General features: G+C 47.3%; 1 protein-coding gene across 19 annotated transcripts in view; it reads right to left on the bottom strand.

The window, feature by feature from the left end:
* Nucleotides 1–22,534, bottom strand: part of TNS1 (tensin 1) — a 1,878,049-nt gene that overhangs the window by 303,299 nt on the left and 1,552,216 nt on the right. For all 19 annotated transcript variants that reach the window (XM_085649989.1, XM_085649997.1, XM_085649992.1 and 16 more), the window contains 2 exons: nt 22,008–22,068; nt 4,346–4,421 (listed from right to left, as the gene is read on the bottom strand). In XM_085649989.1, coding sequence (XP_085506115.1) covers nt 4,346–4,421; nt 22,008–22,068 — 137 coding nt within the window. The remainder of the gene's footprint in view (nt 1–4,345; nt 4,422–22,007; nt 22,069–22,534) is intronic.

Raw genomic sequence — 22,534 nt, forward strand, 5'->3', positions numbered from 1 at the left:
GTGAAGCAAGAAACCAAGTAAAGCACCCAAATCTTACTCTGTGGATGTGCTGTGAGAAGCCAAGTAAAGTACCCCAAATCTTACACAGTGGACTTGACCAGACTGTTTTTGTCCATGGTAGCCACAGACAATCGGGTGGGGGGGTAGTGAACAGGGTCCACGGCTCCTCTCTACCCGCTCCTACAAACAAAGGGGTTTGAACCCGCCACTGGAGATAAAGATGTGCAGGAGCCTATGGCACACTGCTCCACCCGGTGGCTCCCCCTTCAGAGGAGTTGAGGGACATGCTCACCACCTGGCACTTGCCAATTCCAATGTTCCGGCTGCCGAGACGCTGAGACAGCATTCCCTACAGTTTAACAGCACACACTGGCCCGACTCCTCAGTGACTGCACTAGTCATGGGTGTCGGCAGGCTTGCGGCACAGCAGTCCTATCCAGGCCAAAAGCAGCCCAGGTACTTCAGTGCAGCAAATGCCCCTACCAGGCTACACCTTTAAGCTAGGCCCACCAAGAGGGCGGTGGGCAGCACGGCCAGCAACTCAGGGCCACCACACTTCCATCTTGAGTGCACTCACTCTCTCTGCAGCCATTTTCCTGTCAGTAGCGTGAGTTTCGTGCAGCTCGAACCGTAGCTCAGTTTGGCTGGCATAGCCGGACGCTCCACTGTGACCCTGGGAGCCGTGTGTCCAGTACCGCACGCCTCTCTGGCCATGCCAGCAGTCTTGTCCGTCTTATGTCCACTGCGGGTCAGAAGATGGCAATCATGAGCTCCCTCTCTCCTTCCTTGCTACTATTGGTGTGCTGTGCCCCCTGAAGGTCCAGTAGGCTGCACAGGGGCTTTAGTGCAGCACGACTGCTCTCTGCAGCATCTTGGCCACAGCCCCTTTGGGACGCAGATGCTTACACGGCCCATTCTGTAAATTTATTGTGCTGGCGCACGATGCGTGCTAGTACAGTAACAGGGGACTTCTCCTATTTGCACTGTGTGTGGACCCATCTGAATGTGCGAACCCTTTCTCATTGTGCCTATAACTTATTAGAGAAGAGGGTGCAAGGGCACAGAAGCTGTGAGGAGGTGAACTGACTGTGCACAACATAGGAAAAGAGGATGTGGCCTATCGGTCAAAGCGGTCGACCTTGAAGCTGGGGAACCGGGTCCGAATCTTGGCAGGGACGCTTAACATCCTGTGATTCTGGGCAAATCACTTAATCTCCCAGTGCCTAACAAAAAAAAATGTGTCCATTTGTAATGCAACTGATGCTGTGATACCTTCGGGTCAAGCTTGCGCTACATAAATGGGGAAAAAAAGAAAAAATAATAGGTTACATACATTCACTGTACCCCTTGAGGGTGCTCCTAGGGAGGAGGTTGTGGTAGTACTTAGGAGTCAACAAGCATCACCCTTGTAGGGAGATCCCTGTACCCTCAAGGTGAGATCGGTAACCCTCCAGTGAAAGACAGAGCCATGGTTTAAAGCTCTGCCTTTCACTAATTCACGACTCTCCGCAGCACAGGCGCAAACTGTCTACGCTAAGGACGGTGCAGTATTTATTGTAATCAGCTTCACTGTGCCTGTCTGGGCAAGGTGCACCGAGTTAGGGATGGACCATGATGCTATCCCGGGCATCGCGCCCAATGTATAACTCGAGCCCCGCTTTCAGAACCCAGCTCCCATCCAATCACCTGCTGACTCCTTACCTTTGCCTTTCACGCTGAACAGCGCTCCCTGGCCTTTTGGCCAGTTCTGTGCTATACACGGTTCTTGCTTACTCACTTGTTTAAACTCGTCAGACTTTCCTTCCCCTCCCCCATATGATCTAGTATTATTGTTCTATACTTATTGTATACATTTTCTTTTATTGTACTACGTTTTATCTTTTCATCAAATAAAACCTTTTTCAAACTAAACTCATCAGACTTTTTTCAGAAATAGTCCTAGTACCAGAAAAACTGTGACAAATGGACAAAGCAGAAACTAAACGTAACTGGCAAGAGCTAAAGGGGCTGAGAGCAGGTGCGCAACGCCCATTGGGCTCAAAGGGCTTCAGTCCCCCCCCTCGTGTGTGGCAGCCCAGGCTGAGACAGCTTCCCGGGCACACACACAGCCGCACCCCAGAACTTCACAACTCTTTAAAAGACCATTTACTTGTTAATGAGGCTTTGTTGTTTGCTAACCCCTTCTTAAAGCCCCTGCAGCTCCACTCTGCCTATTGCTGGAAGAATTAGCCCCTCCCGAAATCTTTTCTTAGCCCCTCTCGAAATTTGGCGTCTCTGACTGGGAGTACCTGGTGGTGGATGAAAGATGCATAAGAAAGAGCATAGACTGGGCAGCCTTCTTATTCGGCACTCCAAAGATTTGATGACGTAGGGCACCGACTTCTGAGCAAGATTTTAGGCCCTGGCACCGATTTGTATACAGATTAAGTAAGCACTGCACATGCCACAGACCCACACACATACATGATTCTCTCTCTCTCTAGAGCTCTCCCAATCTTGAGGCTGTGAGGTTCTTACCTCCTGCCCACTCTCTTTGGTCTTTACCATTTTATTATCTGGAGGCGCCATTATGCAGCTGCTAACTCCGAGAGAGTGCATACAACCCAATAAACAAAAGAGCACCACAGTCTGCATTCGATGAGGTATGTACATGACATCCCCAGTGAGAGGGAAGAGGAAATCCCATGGCTGACCCTTGCTGCCCTGATTGACAACTCCAAGATTCACAGGGAGGTGAAGAGCAGGCCTATGGATGGCGCAAAGGGACAAAATAGTGGTATGTGCGTCGGATTGGAGTCAACCACTAAACACTACTTCCAGGGAGTGACAAGCACACACCAGCAAGGGCCATGCCACGCACAGCCCAGGTCGCAATCACACTGTCGTTCACAGAGCACACGGTCAAATCGAAATTCAGGCACCAGCCGGCTTGTAAGTCCTGTCTGTGTGTCACAGGGGAAAGGTCGAGGGGCAACCTGCAGAGGATTCCTTATATAACGAAAAATAACAGTATAAGATTTAACCAGCACAGACCATTCAACATAACGATAATTATAACTTTGTATAGTGTTTATTCCTGCTTTTTACAAGTGCTTGAAATGTTCTGATTTGCAGTTACCAGTTTAATAGGAATATACTTGCTGACTTTAGAAGGATTACCGGCTGAGTTGACCGTGTTAGGGTTTGAATTTGTAATCAGTAGGTGACACCAGTTTTCAGCAGTGAGAACTTAAATCACTGGCACATACAGCATGTGATGTCACTGAGCACGCCTTCCAACCTAGTGTCATATCGAATGCATGACTGTGGCTCTGACTCATGTCTGGAGGAGCCCACTAGCCAATGAAATCCAGAGAACGGATGTGTCATGGGAAGGGGGCTGAGCAGGGTTACACAGGGATCCCTATTTGGAGTGTGACACCAGGAAGCAACCATCCAACTCAAACAAGGTCCTCGGAAAGAAAAACAAGTAGCATACATCAACGAATCCTCTGGCGTGTTGCAAGTATCGCACAAGGATGCCCCCTTCCCCTCGCAGAATGTGATAAGGGTCCCCTGAGAAGGCCATATCTCAAAGATATGCCCTGCATTTGGGCTTGAAAGGCCCCCCTTTGAAGGTTTCGGTGCCCCTGCATACATGTTAACATTTTGGAAGAGGAAAGTGTGAGATTTTTGAAAAATAATCGGGAGAAAGTATTTTTCCCATTGACTTCTATAGCAGCCTGCATCGGGTCTATCGGCATGTATGGGATTGCAGTATCAGATATCAGAAATTCAAATATAAGTGTCTTCCATACCTGTCTGAAGCACAGAAAAATCGCTATGGCAGGCAGAGAAAGCGTGACATAAATCTCGTGCACTTGCTAGCAGGAGCAGGTTACTGGCAGTGCATCATCCGAGTCATACAAGACCGGCCCCTGAGGGCCACCAAGGAATCTGGTTTCTGCATGCAGGAATCGGGAGGCGGAAGACTAGCTTTGAAATCGGTAGTCTCCCGCCTGAATCAGGAGGCGGTAGACTAGCTTTGAAATCGGTAGTCTCCCGCCTGAATCGAGAGGGTTGGCATGAATGACCCTGAATGGCTGCCCCCACTCCCTGCGCTGCATTAGCCTGAGTGGCCCCCCAATGGGTACTCCACCAAAGCTCTTGTTCACTCCAGAAAGCACCCAGAGGTGAATCATTTCAAAGATCAGCGCTATAAACCTATTTTTAGTAGGTCTTTCATTCACAGTAGTAGCATTTCTATCCCACCAGATGTCCCACCGTGAGGATCTACTTCCTGTACTGGACTCACGTCACCTCCCACGCGGAGGGGAGCAGCGGACTGCTCTCCAGTGACACTCACCAAGATGTCTCCTTTCAGGAGGAGCCCGGGCTCGATGGTGATACAGATGCTGGTCTGGCTGTCTCCTTGCACGTTACTGCGGGGGGGAGAGGAGGAGAGAGAGCAAACACACTCAGTGGTTATTATTGTTATTATAGATAATGGTATCGTCATCATTATTATTATTACTACAACTACTACTACTGCTACAACTACTACTACTACTACTACTACTACTACAACTACTACTACTACTACAACTACTACTACTACAACAACTACTACTACAACTACTACTACTACAACAACTACTACTACTGCTACAACTACTACTACTACTACTACCACTACTACTACTACCACTACTACTACTACAACTACTACTACTACTACAACTACTACTACTACTGCTACAACTACTTCTACTACTACTACAACTACCACTACTACTACAACTACTACAACAACAACTACTACTACTACTACTACTACTACCACTACTACTACTACAACTACTACTACTACTGCTACAACTACTACTACTACCAGTGCCGGCTTTAGCACTGGTGGCACACTGTGTGACAATGTTTGTTGGCGCCCTCAAATGACCACCATCACCACGGATTCCCTCACTACCACCCTTCAACAGTGCCCTTCAAGTCTCCATAACCACTCTCTCACTCCGATGCATTTAATTCGGTTTATAGCGCCACTCATACCAGTGCAGGGTGTCAGAGCACTTTGCATCACACACATTCCACAGAGACAATCAATCATACGTGTGTAAATCAGTGTATAGGAAATGTTACATAAGACAGAGGACTCAAAGTGGAGGAGTCGCATCATATATACTGAGGGACAGTATAGTTTAGGAGTGCTTGGTCTGGAGAAGTACAAATTTTGAATTTAAAACATAACACCATAGTTGGGGGTCACTTTTAATAATAAGGATTCTTTTTAACTTTTTACCGAAATGAACCATGTCTGCAACATTAGAATAATGAAAAATCATAACGCTCTAATCTATACCTTGCATTTGCATGCAGCTCTTTGATTCACTCACTGTTCTATATTACGATTTTAACGTACACACTGCAAGTAGCAAAGTGTCTAAACTAGCTGAAGGAAAGAAGGTCCCTTTTACGGAAAGGCTGGAACATCAAAGCGATCAGATCATGCGGAGCCGCAGCACTGGCCTGCTTTGACCCACGGAACACCAATTTAAACGATGCACTAGTAAGGTTTATGGATCGTGCTGCAAAAAAACTAGGGGAGGGGATCCATCAACAGCAAACTCCACTAGAAAAATTACTGGCAGGTCCTCCTCGCAGACATCCAGACAAAGGATAAACTGTTAGAGTCATCAAACTAACTGACTAAAGGAGCTTAGCAGAAAAGGTTGGCTTATTCCAGGACTCAAATTTTCTCAATTTTTTTTAAACTTGGACACGACCACAATTGCCCCAAAGGGATCACCACCAATGTATCGGCGGCAGGGTAACTACAAGAGACCGCTGACAATTGGGGGGCCCGGGGGTCTTTTACTATAAAGAATTGGGGCTCTATTTTCTTTTAACCCCTTCAGCGCTGGGCGAATTCCGCCGCGGTGCTGAAGGGTTCGTGCGCGGGCGGGCCGATGACGGAACGGTTCCGTCATGAGCACAGCTCAACCGTGGCTCATGACGGAACCGTTCCGTCATGAGCATGGAAGGGGTTAAAATGTAAACTTTTATCTTTTGTAACTTGCAACGGTTTTTTTAAATCATGCAATAAAGTTTTTCATAAAGTTTCATAAAGCAAAAGGCTCTCTCTGACAAACGCACTGTCATGATTTGCAAGGTACACGTCCTTTGCAGCAGGCACATTAACCCTCTGCGCTACCTTAGGAAGAGTCAAAACTTCCACTAGACACAATTCTGATCTCTCTCCAGGAAGAACATTCATCACCAGAGTTATCTTGACATTTTTATTGTTTTATTCAAATTGCTGGAGACCAGGAACGCAGTAGGAGGTGCTTTAAAAACTATAATATTCCTGCAAACACAGCACCCCCCCATGAAGTCAGCGCCTGGTGCAGTGGCACCGGTCGCACCGCCCTAGAGCTGGCCCTGACTACTACTAATATTATAATCATCAATGTAATTTTTATTGTTACTACTACTACTACTACCATTTGTATCACTCTTATTGTTATTACTATTATCATCATCATCCTTATTATTAAAATTACTCTTAATATTATTACTACTATTTTTACTACTGATAATACATTTATTATCATCATCATTTGAATTGTTATTACTACTACCATCATTATCACTGTTATTGCTATTACTATTATTAGCACCATCATTGCAATTATTATCATCAGCGCTATTATTATTAATATTATTAATTTCAGATATATGAAAAACATATGGAATTATAATTCATACTCTTTTTTCAAAGGCATACAAGAATGAGTATTATAATATGACATAAATAAGAACCTATAGCATCCTTGCCGAAACCTGCCTCTCTGACTCTCGAATGGACATTGACAGGTAATAGGATATTCTACCCTTGAAAGCACCCTGGTATCATACAGCTCCTTTTTTCCTTGGCCCCTCTGCTGGGGCTACCAGCAAGGGTGCATGCATAAATGCCCTGGCTGTCATGGCGGCTGCATGGACGTCAATTCACCAAAACGCCTGGGGTAACGGAAGTGACATAGAACGCTCTTTGACCTCCACTTTCTCTCGCACACTCACAGCAATGGAGGCCAGCCTCTCTCCCAGCTACGCCTGTCTGCACATGGGCTGCTGGGAGGAGCGGGTCCTCATACAAGAACATGTACAAATACTCAGAGAGAATGTAAACGTATGGCTACGCTATACTGATGATCTATTTGTAATATGGAAAGGGACAAAAGAACATGTGGAGGACTTTGTGAAGCGAATAAATCAGAATGGTATTAACTTACACTTCACAGTCACTATGAGTCAAGTATCTGTACATTCTTTGGCTACACAGATATATGTACATAACAATAAAATAGAAACTAGACTCTATAGGAAAGAAACATCAGGCAGCTCACATCCAAAACATCTCATAAACAGTATACCTTATGGTGAGATGCTGCGTCTCAGACGTATTTGCAGTAACGAGCAAGATCTGAGAAGGTCACAAGAGAGCAGCAAACTGAGATTTCGAGAGAGGGGATACCCTGAACAAGTAACCAACAAAGCAATTACTAAGTCCATGGTGCTCAGCAGGGAAGAGATGATAAGTGAGAAACAACAGAAGCCACGAAAAACATCAGGGAAAGAGAAGGCAGAAAAGGCCGTCCAATTTAGAGTCATTATGAGATACAGTAGACAACAGAATAATCTTCGCAAAATTGGCCAAAAAAATTAGCCATTGGTTCTGAAAGTGCCGGTGATAGGACCCCGGCTACCGCATCGGGTGTCCATCACCTACAGTAGAGCACCATCCATGAGGGATTTACTTGTGAATACCAGCCCAGATGTAATAGCAAATACGAACTGGTTATCAACTAACAAAGGGTTTTGTAAATGAAAAACTTGCACGGCTTGTCAGCACGGGGTCAATACCAAAACATACAAAAACCCTTTTAACCCCTTGTGTGCCACGCACTTTCCCCGCCCTGTGCCGGCCGTTGCATTAGCGGGCGGGGTTTATGACGAGCTGGACTCGTCATGGGCACAGCGCAACCGCGGCCCATGACGAGTACAGCTCGTCATGGGCACAGAAGGGGTTAACAACAAAGAGTACAAACTCCAGAAACTCCTTACGTGTAACACAGAATATGCAATATACGTGCTGGAGTGCCCTTGCGGCCTCCAGTATGTGGGTAGCACAAAATTGCAAGTACACAAGCGCATATTACAACACCTCCGTGCTATTACCAACCAGGATAATACTTATCCGGTAGCACGGCATTTTAGGGAGGAACATGATTCTAACAATGGAGGATTAAAATACTTTGTTGTAGATGCAATATTACCCAGTAGATGAGGGGGTGACAGGGAATCTAAACTGAGGAAGTTAGAGACCAGATACATTATACAACTAGATTCCAAAAACCCTGGCGGATTAAATGCCAGAGAGGATTTACATACTTGTTTAGGATGCGTAATAAGAAAACCTTGCAAGACCTATTTGCAATACACAGTGTTTTTTTAATGATTTTAGTGATTGCAAATCCATCAAATGTTGAGATACTAACATTGGTGCAAAGGTTCAATCGATGCAATATGTAAATATATCCTATTTAGATACAATTATAGTTGATTTTAGATCATATATAACAGAGTGTTCAGGAATTGATTCATATGTAATATTATAGCAACATAGATATTTTTGATAATTTGGTTATTTGTGTATATATTTATATGTTTGTATATTTATATATTTATATATTTATTCATCAATTTTAATATGTGTTTTGATAGGAATATATGCCTATTACATGTTAGCATCAAGTTAAGCAGGATTTAGCACAGTAATACAGTACCTGATTCCCATACTAAAATCATACCAACAGAAGTACATAAGGGTATGTAACCAGAATTTATTTTTATTGACGGGATCAACAACAAACACAACCATAAATGGTCGGTGGATGACCGAACGCACCAAGACATAACCCAAGTAAACCACCATAACATTTATATTTAGATTAAGACTCACTGAACTGAATACGGAATTTTTAACAGACTAATATACATAGCTCAATCCATGACACACATCACTAAGATTTTATCGCACATTAAACAATAATAGACATTGACATCTCTGGCAATAGACCAACATGATATACACCCAATCACTAACAGGGGTAAAGTGGATTCAACCAAGATATAAAAAGTTAATCAAGTATACAAACCAACACACAGCTATGTTTGAAATTGAGCGATACACTTATTATACAGGAAAGACACTCAGGAAACTAGCTGGTATCCATAGTAGAGAAATAAATAATGTTGATTTACTTGATATTGAGTATACCAATGTTCATGGATAAAATGTACATTTTGGTAACTATGAGTTTTGATATTTGTCATTAGAGAGAATAGTCAAGTCGAAATAATTCTGAAAAGCACTTGCGAGACTTTTGATAATTTTTTCTATGTCTATGGTTGTACAACTCACGTGAGAATAATCAGCATGCACTTGTCACTTTAAAAACGGTTCTAAAATGATTTTACAATGTCATGTGATCAAGGCTCGGACGAGCCGAAATGTTATGGCGGCATTGTAATAAATTAATTTTGCACCAAACCGATGGTCCGTGTCCATGTTGGGAGAGTGAACTCCAAAGTAACGCGGAGTGAAGTAATGTCTATATATATTCACTGAAAAAACCATAGGTTTCACACACGTTATAGTTAGGAATTAGCATTTAAAAAACCTTGCAAATTCACTTAAAAAACCATAGGTTTCACACATGTTATAGTTAGGTGGACATTTCACTCGTAAAAAAACAATGAAATTACCCCGTTATAGTTAGTTCAGATAACTATAACTCGCGCGCCCGCAATCCACTGCTCATGACATCGCATATTACATCACTCATGACATGGTCAGTGGCATCACTGATGACATCATCCTTTTGATAGAGTGGCGGTCGCGAGAGTCATAGTTATCTGAACTAACTATAACGAACAGAATTACTTGAAGTTTGGCAAAGAGGTAGTCCTCAGGTCAGGGATGTGCCTTTCAGATAACTATGACTCGCGCGACCGCCACTCTATCAAAAGGATGATGTCATCAGTGATGCCACTGACCTTGTCATGAGTGATGTAATATGTGATGTCATGAGCAGTGGATTGCGGGCGCGCGAGTTATAGTTATCTGAACTAACTATAACGGGGGAATTTCATTGGTTTTTTACGAGTGAAATGTCCACCTAACTATAACATGTGTGAAACCTATGGTTTTTTAAGTGAATTTGCAAGGTTTTTTAAATGCTAATTCCTAACTATAACGTGTGTGAAACCTATGTTTTTTTCAGTGAATTTGTACGTTTTTTTAAATGCTAAGTTATGTATTTATTAATATATTTTGTATATATTGATTTTACAATAAACTACGTATTAAAAATGATTATTTTTTTTTTAATGGTTTTTCACCGTGCGCGCACGGTGCGCGCACGGTGCGCACACCCCGCGATTTAAAAAAAAAAATTACAATGTTTTTTTCTGCCTTCGTGGTCCTTCAGGGACCCACTGACAAAGGCTAGGGGGTCAGGAACTCTCTACCCTGCCCCCTTTTCACGTTCGCCACCTTCCTTTTTCACTCTCGCACTCAAAACAAACAAAATGGCGGCCGACACTTCCTGATTTCGACTGATTCGAACGTTGACTGACATGTAACCACCAATCAGAATTACGCTCGTGCACGTTAGGGTGCGCGCACAGTGCGCGCACGGTGCACGGCTATAAATATTTATGTACTTTAACTGCAATTTTCTCAGGAAATACTGAACAGATTGACTCCATATATGCAAAAGGCATATCCCTGACCTGAGGACTACCTCTTTGCCAAACTTCAAGTAATTCTGTTCAGCCGTTCGGGCTGTACCTTCGACTAAAGGTCCTATGGGAAAATGCATGGGGAAAACGCGTTTTGGGACCCCCCTTTTTTCTCGGCCCCTGCTTGACGAATCCCCCCAAGACTTTCAGGGTAGGAGCTGAGCGGAGCGCCCCATTAGTTTTGAAAATTTCGCGAGGATTCGTCAACCGGCACCAAAGTTATTCAAAATAGTGCACCGGGGCCCTTTTATGAACAGGCTCATGTCACTCGTGACTCCTGTGATGGATGCATGTGGGGTGCATGTGTGCCCACTCCCCCAAGGGAGTGGTTAACAACTCTGTGTCATAACCCGGGCCGGGGAAGGCGAAGCCGGACCCTGTGGAGGCCCGGGGCAAACGCCGGCCGGAGGCGGGAAGCCCTGCCCCCCATATGCATAGCCCGCTTGAGGGGGCGACCAGGATTGGTCACCCCAGGGCAAGCTCGGACCCCCCTACGGGGGTGAGCTGAGAAAGCGAGGGGGGGCAAATAGGGGGGAACAGGCCCGATTAAACACAACCCCCCCCCTCGCAGTAGAGAGAAGGTTTATGTATTTCCTGGACTTCTTGCTTAGTTTTGCTCGTGAGCAAAGTGTCACCCATAATCGTTGAATACCACCCATAATTTACCTAAAATTATGAAAAGGTCACACATAAGCAATCTAAAACCTTGGCAGCTATGTTTCAGGTACACGCCGGGGCGAAACGATTGCTTGGGAGGCAGAGGGCGATAAGGGTAAAAGTGTAGGATAATATATATTGGCATTATCGCATGAGGGATATAAATGGGGAGCTAGTATTCAAATTGAATCGAACGTTAAATCGGCTGAGCTTTCGTTTGGCGCTTACCACTGAGCTTTGCTTGCAGTGTATTTCAAGTATAATGATTGGTTGCCCTGCGCTTATGCACAGTTAAGTTACTGTTGTTTTGAATCGCATTTCGGAGTAACTAGTTTCAGTAATAACACAGACTTGGACATGTTTTGCACAGAGGTAAACGTGCTGTGTGCAGGGTAATCAAAAGGTTCTTTGTCAAATCCCATCTTCAGATCCCCCTGAAATGGTATTATTGCTGTGGATGGATCAGGTGGGTGGAATTGTGTTGCACAACCTCCTTCAGTACAACCTCGGGGGGTCACTGCGTGAGACATAGATGAACTTCAGAAACATATCACCCCACTATGTCACCAGTGTCACTGCCCCAGAGACACCAGACCTGGCCAGCTGCCTTGCACCATCAAAGAGGGTATAATGCCAGCCATTTGGGAAGACGTAGTGCAGGCATGAGATGAAATGACAGTGCACAAATAAAAGGCGAATTAGAACTACGATTTTTAAAAGTTATCACAAGAACAGCCCTAATTAGTCCTCTTAAAGTGCCCTATCAAATATTTTAATGGTGGGAAGTCCTTAGAACAGAATTTATATCTCCAAGAGCCCCCAGAAAAGCACACTTTTCACCGCCTGTTCTTCATTTTGTAATATTACTCCATAATGAAGTATGCACCAAAGTAATTAGAATAGCCAGCTGTCGTATTTATCAATGCCTGTGCACCGGTGTAAACGGAGGATTGATGTTAGTGGTACGGTGGGGGTGGGGCAGGAGGTACCGGCCTCCGACGGGGCAATTATTTTCAGAAACGGATTGAGGCATAACTTAAAGAGTTATGGAAAACGTAACTTTGGAGCAGGGCAAATCAGGCTCCAGTACCCTCAAGTCGGAAGGCAGGGAGATCACAAAGAGTCTAAAGAAGGGAAATGCAGCCAAAATCACTGCATTTAATGGTATTAATGGTGTAGCTACGCTGCTGGGTATAGGACGGCCTCCTATTGGCATCCCGCCGGGCCGGGGCGTAATAGTGAAAACATTAGTTAGCATTCACAGGTTCAAATCCCACCAATTGTCCGCTACGAGGAGCGACCACAATAATCTCCCACAACTGTCAGCAAACGCAATAATGCGACCCATTGTTTTGCGGTACAACACAAATAAACATGGGTAGTAGAAGATGGCAGGCTCCAGGGACCTGGAGGCTAAGCTGTGGAGTGAGCGGTAGTGCTGGTAATTATTGGGGCGTACAGGGGAAGGAGGGGGGCCCCCGCAGCAGTTAACTGTGGTCCGGCCTGCAGACACCGGCAGAACCGGAGTGGGGACAGGTTATAGGAGGATCCTCCTGCATCGATCAAAAAGCAGGGTTGTTTCGGGTGGGGAAGGAAAGGAAGGGAGATAAGGGAGAGCTCTCTCCGATTGTGAAACCGTAGGTAGCGTGGCGGAAGGAACACAAGAAAGGTAGAAAAAAAGAGAGAATTACTAAAAGGTTGATGGACGGCTCACACAGTGTCCTTGGGATGCCTCACGGCAGGGGCATTGAGAGAGCCAAGGGCGGCGTGCCGCCATGGAAGGAGTAGATGTGATGCCCCTGCAGGACCCTTGGGATGCCTCACGGCAGGGGCACCGAGGGAGCCAAGGGTGACGTGCCACCATGGAAGGAGTAGATGTGATGCCCGTGCTGGACCCTTGGGATGCCTCACGGCAGTGGCACCGAGGGAGCCAAGGGCAGCTTACCACCATAGAAAGAGTAGATGTGATCCCCCTGCAGGACCTTTGGGATGCCTCACGGCAGGGGCACCGAGGGAGCCAAGGGCGGCTTACCGCCATAGAAAGAGTAGATGTGATGCTCCCTCAGGACCCTTGGGATGCCTCACGGCAGGAGTACCGAGGAAGCCAAGGGCGGCATGCCGCCATGGAAGGAGTAGATGTGATGCTCCCGCAGGACCCTTGGGATGCCTTATGGCAGGGGCACCGAGGGAGCCAAGGGCGGCGTGCCACCATCGAAACAGTAGATGTGATGCTCCCTCAGGTTCCTTGGGATGCCTCACGGCAGGGGCACCGAGGGAGCCAAGGGCGGCGTGCCACCATACAAAGAGTAGATGTGATGCCACTGCAGGACCCTTGGGATGACTCACGGCAGGGGCACCGAGGGAGCCAAGGGTGGCTTACCGCCATAGAAAGAGTAGATTTGATGCCCCTGCAGGGCCCTTGGGATGCCTCACGGCAGGGGCACCGAGGGAGCCAAGGGCGGTTTACCGCCATAGAAAGAGTAGATGTGTTGCTCCCGCAGGACACTTGGGATTCCTCACGCAGGGGCACCGAGGAAGCCAAGAGCGGCGTGCCGCCATGGAAGGAGTAGATGTGATGCTCCCGCAGGACCCTTGGGATGCCTCACGGCAGGAGCACCGAGGAAGCCAAGGGCGGCGTGCCGCCATGGAAGGAGTAGATGTGATGCTCCCGCAGGACCCTTGGGATGCCTTATGGCAGGGGCACCGAGGGAGCCAAGGGCGGCGTGCCACCATCGAAACAGTAGATGTGATGCTCCCTCAGGTTCCTTGGGATGCCTTACGGCAGGGGCACCGAGGGAGCCAAGGGCGGCGTGCCACCATACAAAGAGTAGATGTGATGCCACTGCAGGACCCTTGGGATTCCTCACGCAGGGGCACCGAGGGAGCCAAGGGTGGCGTGCAGCCATGGAAGGAGTAGATGTGATGCTCCCGCAGGACCCTGGGAATGCCTCATGGCAGGGGCACCGAGGGGGCTAAGGACGGCTTACCGCCATAGAAAGAGTAGATGTGATGCCCCTGCAGGACCCGTGGGATGCCTCACTGCAGGGGCACCGAGGGAGCCTAGGGCGGCTTGCCGCCAAAGAAAGAGTAGATGTGCTGCTCCTACAGGACCTTTGGGATGCCTCACGGCAGGGACACCGAGGGAGCCTAGGGCGGCGTGCCACCATAGAAAGAGTAGATTTGATGCCCCTGCAGGGCCCTTGGGATGCCTCACGGCAGGGGCACCGAGGGAGCCAAGGGCGGTTTACCGCCATAGAAAGAGTAGATGCGATGCTCCCTCAGGACCCTTGGGATGCCTCACGGCAGGGGTACCGAGGGAGCCAAGGGCGGCTTGCCGCCATAGAAAGAGTAGATGTGATGCCCCTGCAGGACCCTTGGGATGCCTCACGGCAGGGGCACCGAGGGAGCCAAGGGCGGCTTACCGCCATAGAAAGAGTAGATGTGATGCTCCCGCAGGACCCTTGGGATGCCTCACGGCAGGGGCACCGAGGGAGCCAAGGGCGGCTTACCACCATAGAAAGAGTAGATGTGATGCTCCCGCAGGACCCTTGGGATGCCTCACGGCAGGGGCACTGAGGGAGCCAAGGGCGGCGTGCCGCCATGGAAGGAGTAGATGTGATGCTCCCTCAGGTTCCTTGGGATGCCTCACGGCAGGGGCACCGAGGGAGCCACGGGCGGCGTGCCGCCATGGAAGGAGTAGATGTGATGCCCCTGCAGGACCCTTGGGATGCCTCACGGCAGGGGCACCGAGGGAGCCAAGGGCGGCTTACCACCATAGAAAGAGAAGATGTGAGGCTCCCGCAGGACACTTGGATACCTCACGGCAGGGGCACCGAGGGAGCAAAATGGAAGGACTCAGCCTCAGGATGGTTTGAGTAGATGCTCAAGCATGGTCCTTGGGATGCCACACGGCAGGGACCCCGGGAGCAGGGAGGGCCCACGAACGGGTCCAGGGCAAGCAGGAATGCACTTGCAGCCCAGGCAGGTCCCCTCCAAATCGGTAGCAAGTTGAAGCCTTGACCCGTGAATCAGAGGCCCAGACAGGTGGCCCCTCCCTTCCCTGGAAATTGAGGAGGCTGGGGCCACACAGCACCAAAATGATTGCAAAGACAATGAAATATGTTAGCATGGATATTAAGAGCAATTGGATAAACATGATTCTGAAAATGTATAAATGTTATGTTGAATAAACTGCGACTTTTTAAGGCACCAAAGCACGTTCTCAATGCTATAATTTGAGAGTCATTTTGGACGCAGTTTTGAAGCAAGGGGGGGACAACTCGCCTCCTGGAAGGGGTTTGCTGAGACACTAGAACGTGTCTCGCAGGACACAACAGAGATCATGTTTGCTGGGGCAAGTTTTTTTGTAATCAAATATCCGATGTTCCTGAAACGACGATGCGAAGTGGAGCGGATGTTGGCTGAGCCAGCCCTCCCAAGGAACGTTCCATGACGTCCTCCCTAAAGGTAGTCCCTCGTTCTTGTCGTTAGGGGCATGACAGTGCCACTGCAATCAATGTCCTGTTTTTAAACCGGCCACCCACTCCCTACTGCATGACACCCTCCCTCAGCTATTTCCAGTTTTGTTCTTCGCGGGGGTGCGGGATCTGGTTTCTCTTCAGTCCTATCCCGAAAGAACTTGAACGGCCTCCCATAAACAGCCTATTAACGGATGAAAGGTGAGCCAGGCTGTAAATACCCTTTATAGAGACACCTTGGCGGCCTCTGTTTATAGATCGGCCTCACGGGGGGATATTTATGTATTCAAATTAATCTTACTTTCTTGAGCTGCTCGTCACCTGGGGCTGAGTGATATGTCAGAGCAGCGTCACTTCCTCCCTCCTGGGGCAGCCTGTCCTGAGTGCTCCAGTGAGACAGCCTTCCACAGCAGGCTTCAGTACCAACATTGACCAGCAGAGGGCAGTATGCTGTAGCAGCCACCATCACAGTATGCCCCATACATAAAGAGGGCTACGCTCACCACTGCCCCTTGCTGGAAAGTCTCCTCAACACACTGGCGAAAGGGGTGGTAGTTAACAAGGGCCACATTTCAGCAAATTCCTTCACTTCTCGGGGGCGGGGCTGTACTCACCAGGACCAGCTTATTCATACATCTGTGTAAGTGTATACAGTGCCACCACCACAGTGCCCCGCATACCATGATGAGTGCCATTACTAACGATTTTCACACGTGCCAAAGATTAGGGGCTGTACTCACACATACTTTAAGGGGGTGAGCCAGGCTCCATCAAAGATTAGAGACAGGGGATGTGCTCACAGCGCTTTATAGTGAAGCCTCTTTCACATGACAAGAGGCAGAGATCACCACAGACATCTGGTAAGGGCGCGTGTTCATCTCATTCTCCAATGGGATAACAGACCCCATCACATGACCGGAAGAAGGACAGTGTTGCAGGCATGCCAGCTTCATACAGCAGGTCAAGGTATGCACTCACCACAGACCCTCAGTAGAGAGGCGCTGTATTCAACACAGCTCCTTGCAGGGCAGCTCGCCACATATTAGAGGGGTTTGGGAGCTCTCGCCACAGTCCTTGAAACCGCAGACACTTTCACAACCAAGGGCCTGCACCTCTGCTAACACCCCAAAAGAGGACGCTGTACTCACCGCAGCTCTCTGAGCCTCCCAGGGGGAAGAATATACTCTTCACAGCTCTCTAAACCCCTTGTGGGGCAAAATATTGGGGGGAGAGTCTGTACACACCACAGCTCTCTAAACCCCTTATGGGGCAAAATGTAGCGGGGCAGTCTGTACTCACCATAGCTCTCTAAACCCCTTGCAGGTCAGAAGTCAGAATGTTGTTGGGCGGACTTCACTCACCAGCTCTCTAAATCCCTTAAGGGGTGGAATGTCGGGGTGGAGGGGGGCAGGCTCTACTAACTACAGTTCTCTAAAGCCCCTTGTGGGGCAGTATCTAGTGGGGCAGGCTGTACTCACTACAGCTCTCTAAATCCCTTGTAGGACAGAATGTGGCGAGGTAGGCTGCACACTCCACAGCTCTCTAAACCCGTTAAGGCGGCAGGCTGCACACCCCATAGCTCTCTACAAGCCATATTGTTCCACACATGAGTGTGGAGAGGTACAGATTACATTTCCATGCCTACCACACTTACAGGGAAAAGCTCCCGGCCAATAGGGCACATTCCCACAGTATGAAACGCAAATGAAAACCGGCGCTCACCGCCAGGTGGAAATCTGTATTCAGTCAAGGTTAGACTTGTCTGTTAAAAAAAGCGGTCAACAAAGATTATCTAACAAGCCCATTTTGTTTTTGACTCTATAAGCATTATCCATAGCTTTGCTAAGAAAACAGCCCTACTTAAAGAGTTTCTTACTGAGGAGGTCTACTCAGGTAGGCCTGTAGTTAAAAAAATATATAAATAATATACTTAACCATGAAAAAAGTTGCTATTTTTTGTTACAAACAACTGAATTTTAATTTATAACAGAAACTCACCTGCGTGTAAAAAGTGGAAAATGTTTAGTCAGCAAGCCTAAATATGTTTTAATAGTTCTAAAAATGAAAGTAACATTGTCAATTACTTATATATGTATTCCTTCCAGCAAAAACACGGACTGCAGGAAACTAATATTCCATGGAAAGTCGAACTTTATATCAGGGGGTGGGAAAGGCTTTTTTCTCATGCTGCATTTAGGTGGAAACTATATGCAGTTTTGCTGACTCACCAAGCAAGGGCTAAGATTTTGCTACTGGAGGCGGTTGACTATGGAGTGCCCCCTCCAGAGAGGAGGGGAAGGCGTCTCCCCTCAAACCCAGAGCGCACAAGCAGCTCAGTGTGTGAAGAAACTCTCCCTTTCAGCTGCAGGGGATCTCTTCCCACACGCCTGGGTGAGGATGTCTGTCTGGCTTGTGCCCTCACACACAAGGGTCTGGTAGCTCCGTCACACACAAGGAGTTGTAAGGGATATCTTCCCACACACCTGGTGGGCTTGTGCCCTCACACACAAGGAGTGTGGAAGCTCCTTCACACACAAGGAGTGTGGAAGCTCCTTCACACACAAGAAGCTGTAGGGATATCTTCCCACACACCTGTGTGGTTTGTGCCCTCACATACAAGGAGTGTGGAAGCTCCTTCACACACAAGAAGCTGTAGGGGATATCTCCCCACACACCTGTGTGGCTTGTGCCCTCACACACAAGGAGTGTGGAAGCTCCTTCACACACAAGAAGCTGTAGGTATATCTTCCCACACACCTGTGTGGCTTGTGCCCACACACACACAAGGGCATGGAAGCTCCTTCACACACCAGGAGCAAGGGCTGAGTTCATCACAAAATTGGCTTGCCTGCTAACTCATTCCATGCTGACAGGCACCATGTTTCCAGTCCTAGGAATTCATATGACAATCTCGTGCATTCTGGGAGCTGTGGTCTTGGTTTTCACCATTGACTCAATTAAGCCAATCAGAGTAATGGCAGTGTTAACGAGGACTCTGCAGAAAGGTGCAGGAATGGATGTGTAGTGCCCTGCAGATAGTCAAGTAACAATACTACCACAACACTCTCACCTCAAGAACATGCTCTCTCACACCAGGACACCCTCCTCCTCCCCATCTAGGCTCAAGCAAACAAGGAAACTACCTGCACAGAAGCAGGTAATGAACAAGTGACAGCGCTTTGAGGCCACTGAGGGTAAGGTGAAGGTACTCAGATTAAAACACAGAGAACCTTCTAGAAAGGAAGAGACCCAGGGTAGTGATGCATCTGGGATACCTGCATTCTGGGCAACCAATAGGAAGGCCGTGTGTTACTGTGTCAAAAGCCGCAGAGTGCATCAAGTAAATAAGAGGTCAAACTCAGTCACCAACTGCATCTGTACTGACTGCATCTAAGACTATCGGTGATTAGAGATGGGCAAGCCAACAACAGCCTCAAGCCAGGCTCGAGCAAGAAGCTTAGCTGTGGCTCAACTCGATGCTTTCTTGGGATCTCGAGTCCAAGACGAGCCGAGCTTTCACAGAAGGTGATGTGTACCAGTGGCTACAACTGCTGACTATGCAACAGGAGGAACCAGGTTTCAAAGCCCAGCAAATCCCCCTGTGTCAAAAAGGTGCAACGTACTCTGTGTCTCTTGTGAAGGGGTGCACTCTCAAAACTGGCAAAAATAAAATGTGGATTCTGCTTGTCATCCATGCTCTAATTTCAGCCTCCAAAAATTAAGGACAAAGCATTATTTTTGATGCTAGAAAGAGATACCCATCTACTGGCTGAATAGTTTACTGTGAAACTTAAAAATCTGGGCTTAATCCCAGCTTCCCTGTTTGACTGAACTGTGTGATCATAGGCAGATACTTTATTTTACGGAGTCCCCTATTGTGTTCATTATCACATATGAGAGCACCTTTAAATATATGAATTTAGGATGTACACTGTATAAAAACCTATCATGTTTCATCTAATAGCCTAAAAGGTTCCTCCATCAATAGTAAGAATCCAGGCCACACAAAGGGTTACAGAAGACATCTTTCTTGCCTCTTAGTTCTCTAATAGCATTGTCATAAAGCGGGGGCAGGAATATTACTCAATGTATGTTTATGAAATGTCACTTTTGATAAATACCTCTCAATGCAGAGATATAGTCTGATGTACTAGAGTGTTAAAGAACCATACTATTTCGAAGGCACCTTATAGTCTAACATAATGTTTGCTGCATGATTTACATGCCAAATATGTTCAAGGCTCGGCTCGTGCACAGGCTCTTAGTGCCAGAGCAGGCCTGGGCTCGGCTCTCCTTATTCATTTATAGGCTTGCACACCTGTACTGATTAGTAGTCACTGACGTCATAAGAGGCGGGATCATAGGTTCCCAACTCGAACAATAGAGCAGCGCTAGTGTTGCAACAACGCAATTGCAACATTCAACAACATCCCTGATGTCAGATCTGGAATCAAACTGCAAAGAATTTAAGTACAGACAGGGCCGGACTGGCCGTAGAGGGCACCGGGCAATACCCCGGTGCGCCGCACAGGTGGGGGCCGGTTTTGGGCCCCTGGGGGCCGTTTTTGTTACAGGGCCGTTCTTGCAGCATAGCTGCAAAATCGGCCCTGTAACAAAATTGGCCGAAATCAGGCCCTGGCAAAGAGCTCGGCGGCACCTGAGGGGGCCGGCCGAGCACTTTGCCAGGGCCGGTTGTGGTTCCCAGTCCGGCCCTGAGTACAGAAATATAAGTGCAGCCTTCTGCTTCTATCCTCTCTGGTTACCATAAGAGACTATCTACGACACTCATCGAAATCACGTCAAATATTCGATGAATCACATTTGGCATTTCATTTCAGCCCTAATGAATGGATAATGGTTCCAGAGCCGCACCCGGGTCTCTTTGGAACATGTGCCCAAGCATCTCATAGGGATGTCCATTCAGCTGCACGCAGATGTTCCAGCAGAATTAGGGGTCGCAAGCGAAGCCAAGCAGTTAGAACAAGTATTTTCATTTCTCAAGTCCCCTGATGCTATTCGGGGCCATGACGCAAGCACTCGTGTGTCTGTGTCAGGGCGGGATAAGGTATCTCACAGGAAAGGCTCTCTTTCCTGAGTAGAGCTCATGTTTCTACAAATCAACTGAGGTGGGGTGCACAGATCTGACAGAGAAGAGGTGTCTAGGAGAAGAATCCAGCACTATTTATTTTTCAGCTTTGAGGTGTTGAGCCACTGTGTTCACTCACAACACATTATTTATGTCAACACAGTAACTTGCACTTGTGTTAATCCTGTGACACGGGCGCGTTACTTCTACAATGACATCTGCATTAGTGGGCGTTCTGCAGGGTACACAAAGATCCTTTCACACACAATTAAATATGGTATACAACCCTCCTGACCCACAATAATACTAATCCCATAACACTCAGCGGATGAGCAGTTGACTGTAGTTCAAGCAGGCTGCAGAATGAATTCCCATACACTGCTACTACCTCACACTCTGACACTCACATAACACAAACCTCCTGCGGGTAATGTCCATCACCCATGTGTGTACCATTTTACAACAATAAACCACCCATCACCGACTGATCAGGCATGGAATAAGTGAAGACTTCCCCACATGCCATTGGCCAACAGAGGACGTGAATTTATCCCATCACTGAAGGTCCCAACTAGCCACATAATATCACCCGGTCTTGACATCTCACAATGACGATCAGATACAAAATATTAACAACGCCCATCTGAGAAGGTTTCTCCACCACTTCCCCACCAGCCCGTGCCTGTTCAGGACCATACATTTTAAGCAAATTATCTCAGAGAGGACCACCCAGTGAACTAAATAGCTAAGTTGCAAAGATGGACATTTGCCCATGAGGCCATGAATCCGGTTATAGCTATCACTCTTAAAATACCTTCATGTGTCCTAAACTCAACACTCCAACCTCCATCTTACAACCCTTTCCTTACATCATCCAACCTTCGAACTAATGCTAGGTCGAAGGAGCGGCAGCATGGCGCACTTACTAGATCCCGGATGTGTACACTGGTTGCATGGCCTGGTAGATTCTCAGGAAAGGGCGGCAACCTGGAAAGTTAGTGAAAAGGAGTCACGATTAAATAAAAATTTGATTAGAAAAAAAGAACATTTTGTTAGCAATGACAAAATGGAGTCAGGGTGATATAGCATCTAAGTCAACGACGATTACTACCTGTAGTGTGGACAGAGCATCTATATCAAAGAAGTCCCTCATTAAGCAAGTGTCCACCTAGAGATCATGGAACATATCTGTTTTTGGAATAGACAGTTGTCCACACCTATCTGTGGCTTACTTTTATGCATGTGACTATCGCCCAGAGGGAGAAATGGCCATTACAGTATCTAGGTTCAGGAAGAGGCCCTATGGCTTAGAAAACAGTAAGGGGGCTCACTTAGGATTGGGCAGATAGCTCATTACTGCAAACTGTAGTCTCTTAACATCTTTCAGATTTGGAGGAATAGCTTAGTTCCTGATGCCACAGACTTAGTTGGCTCTGTGGTTGGAAACCTTTGG

This window comes from Triturus cristatus, chromosome 3_2 (assembly GCF_964204655.1).
Source record: "Triturus cristatus chromosome 3_2, aTriCri1.1, whole genome shotgun sequence".
NCBI lineage: Eukaryota > Metazoa > Chordata > Amphibia > Caudata > Salamandridae > Triturus > Triturus cristatus.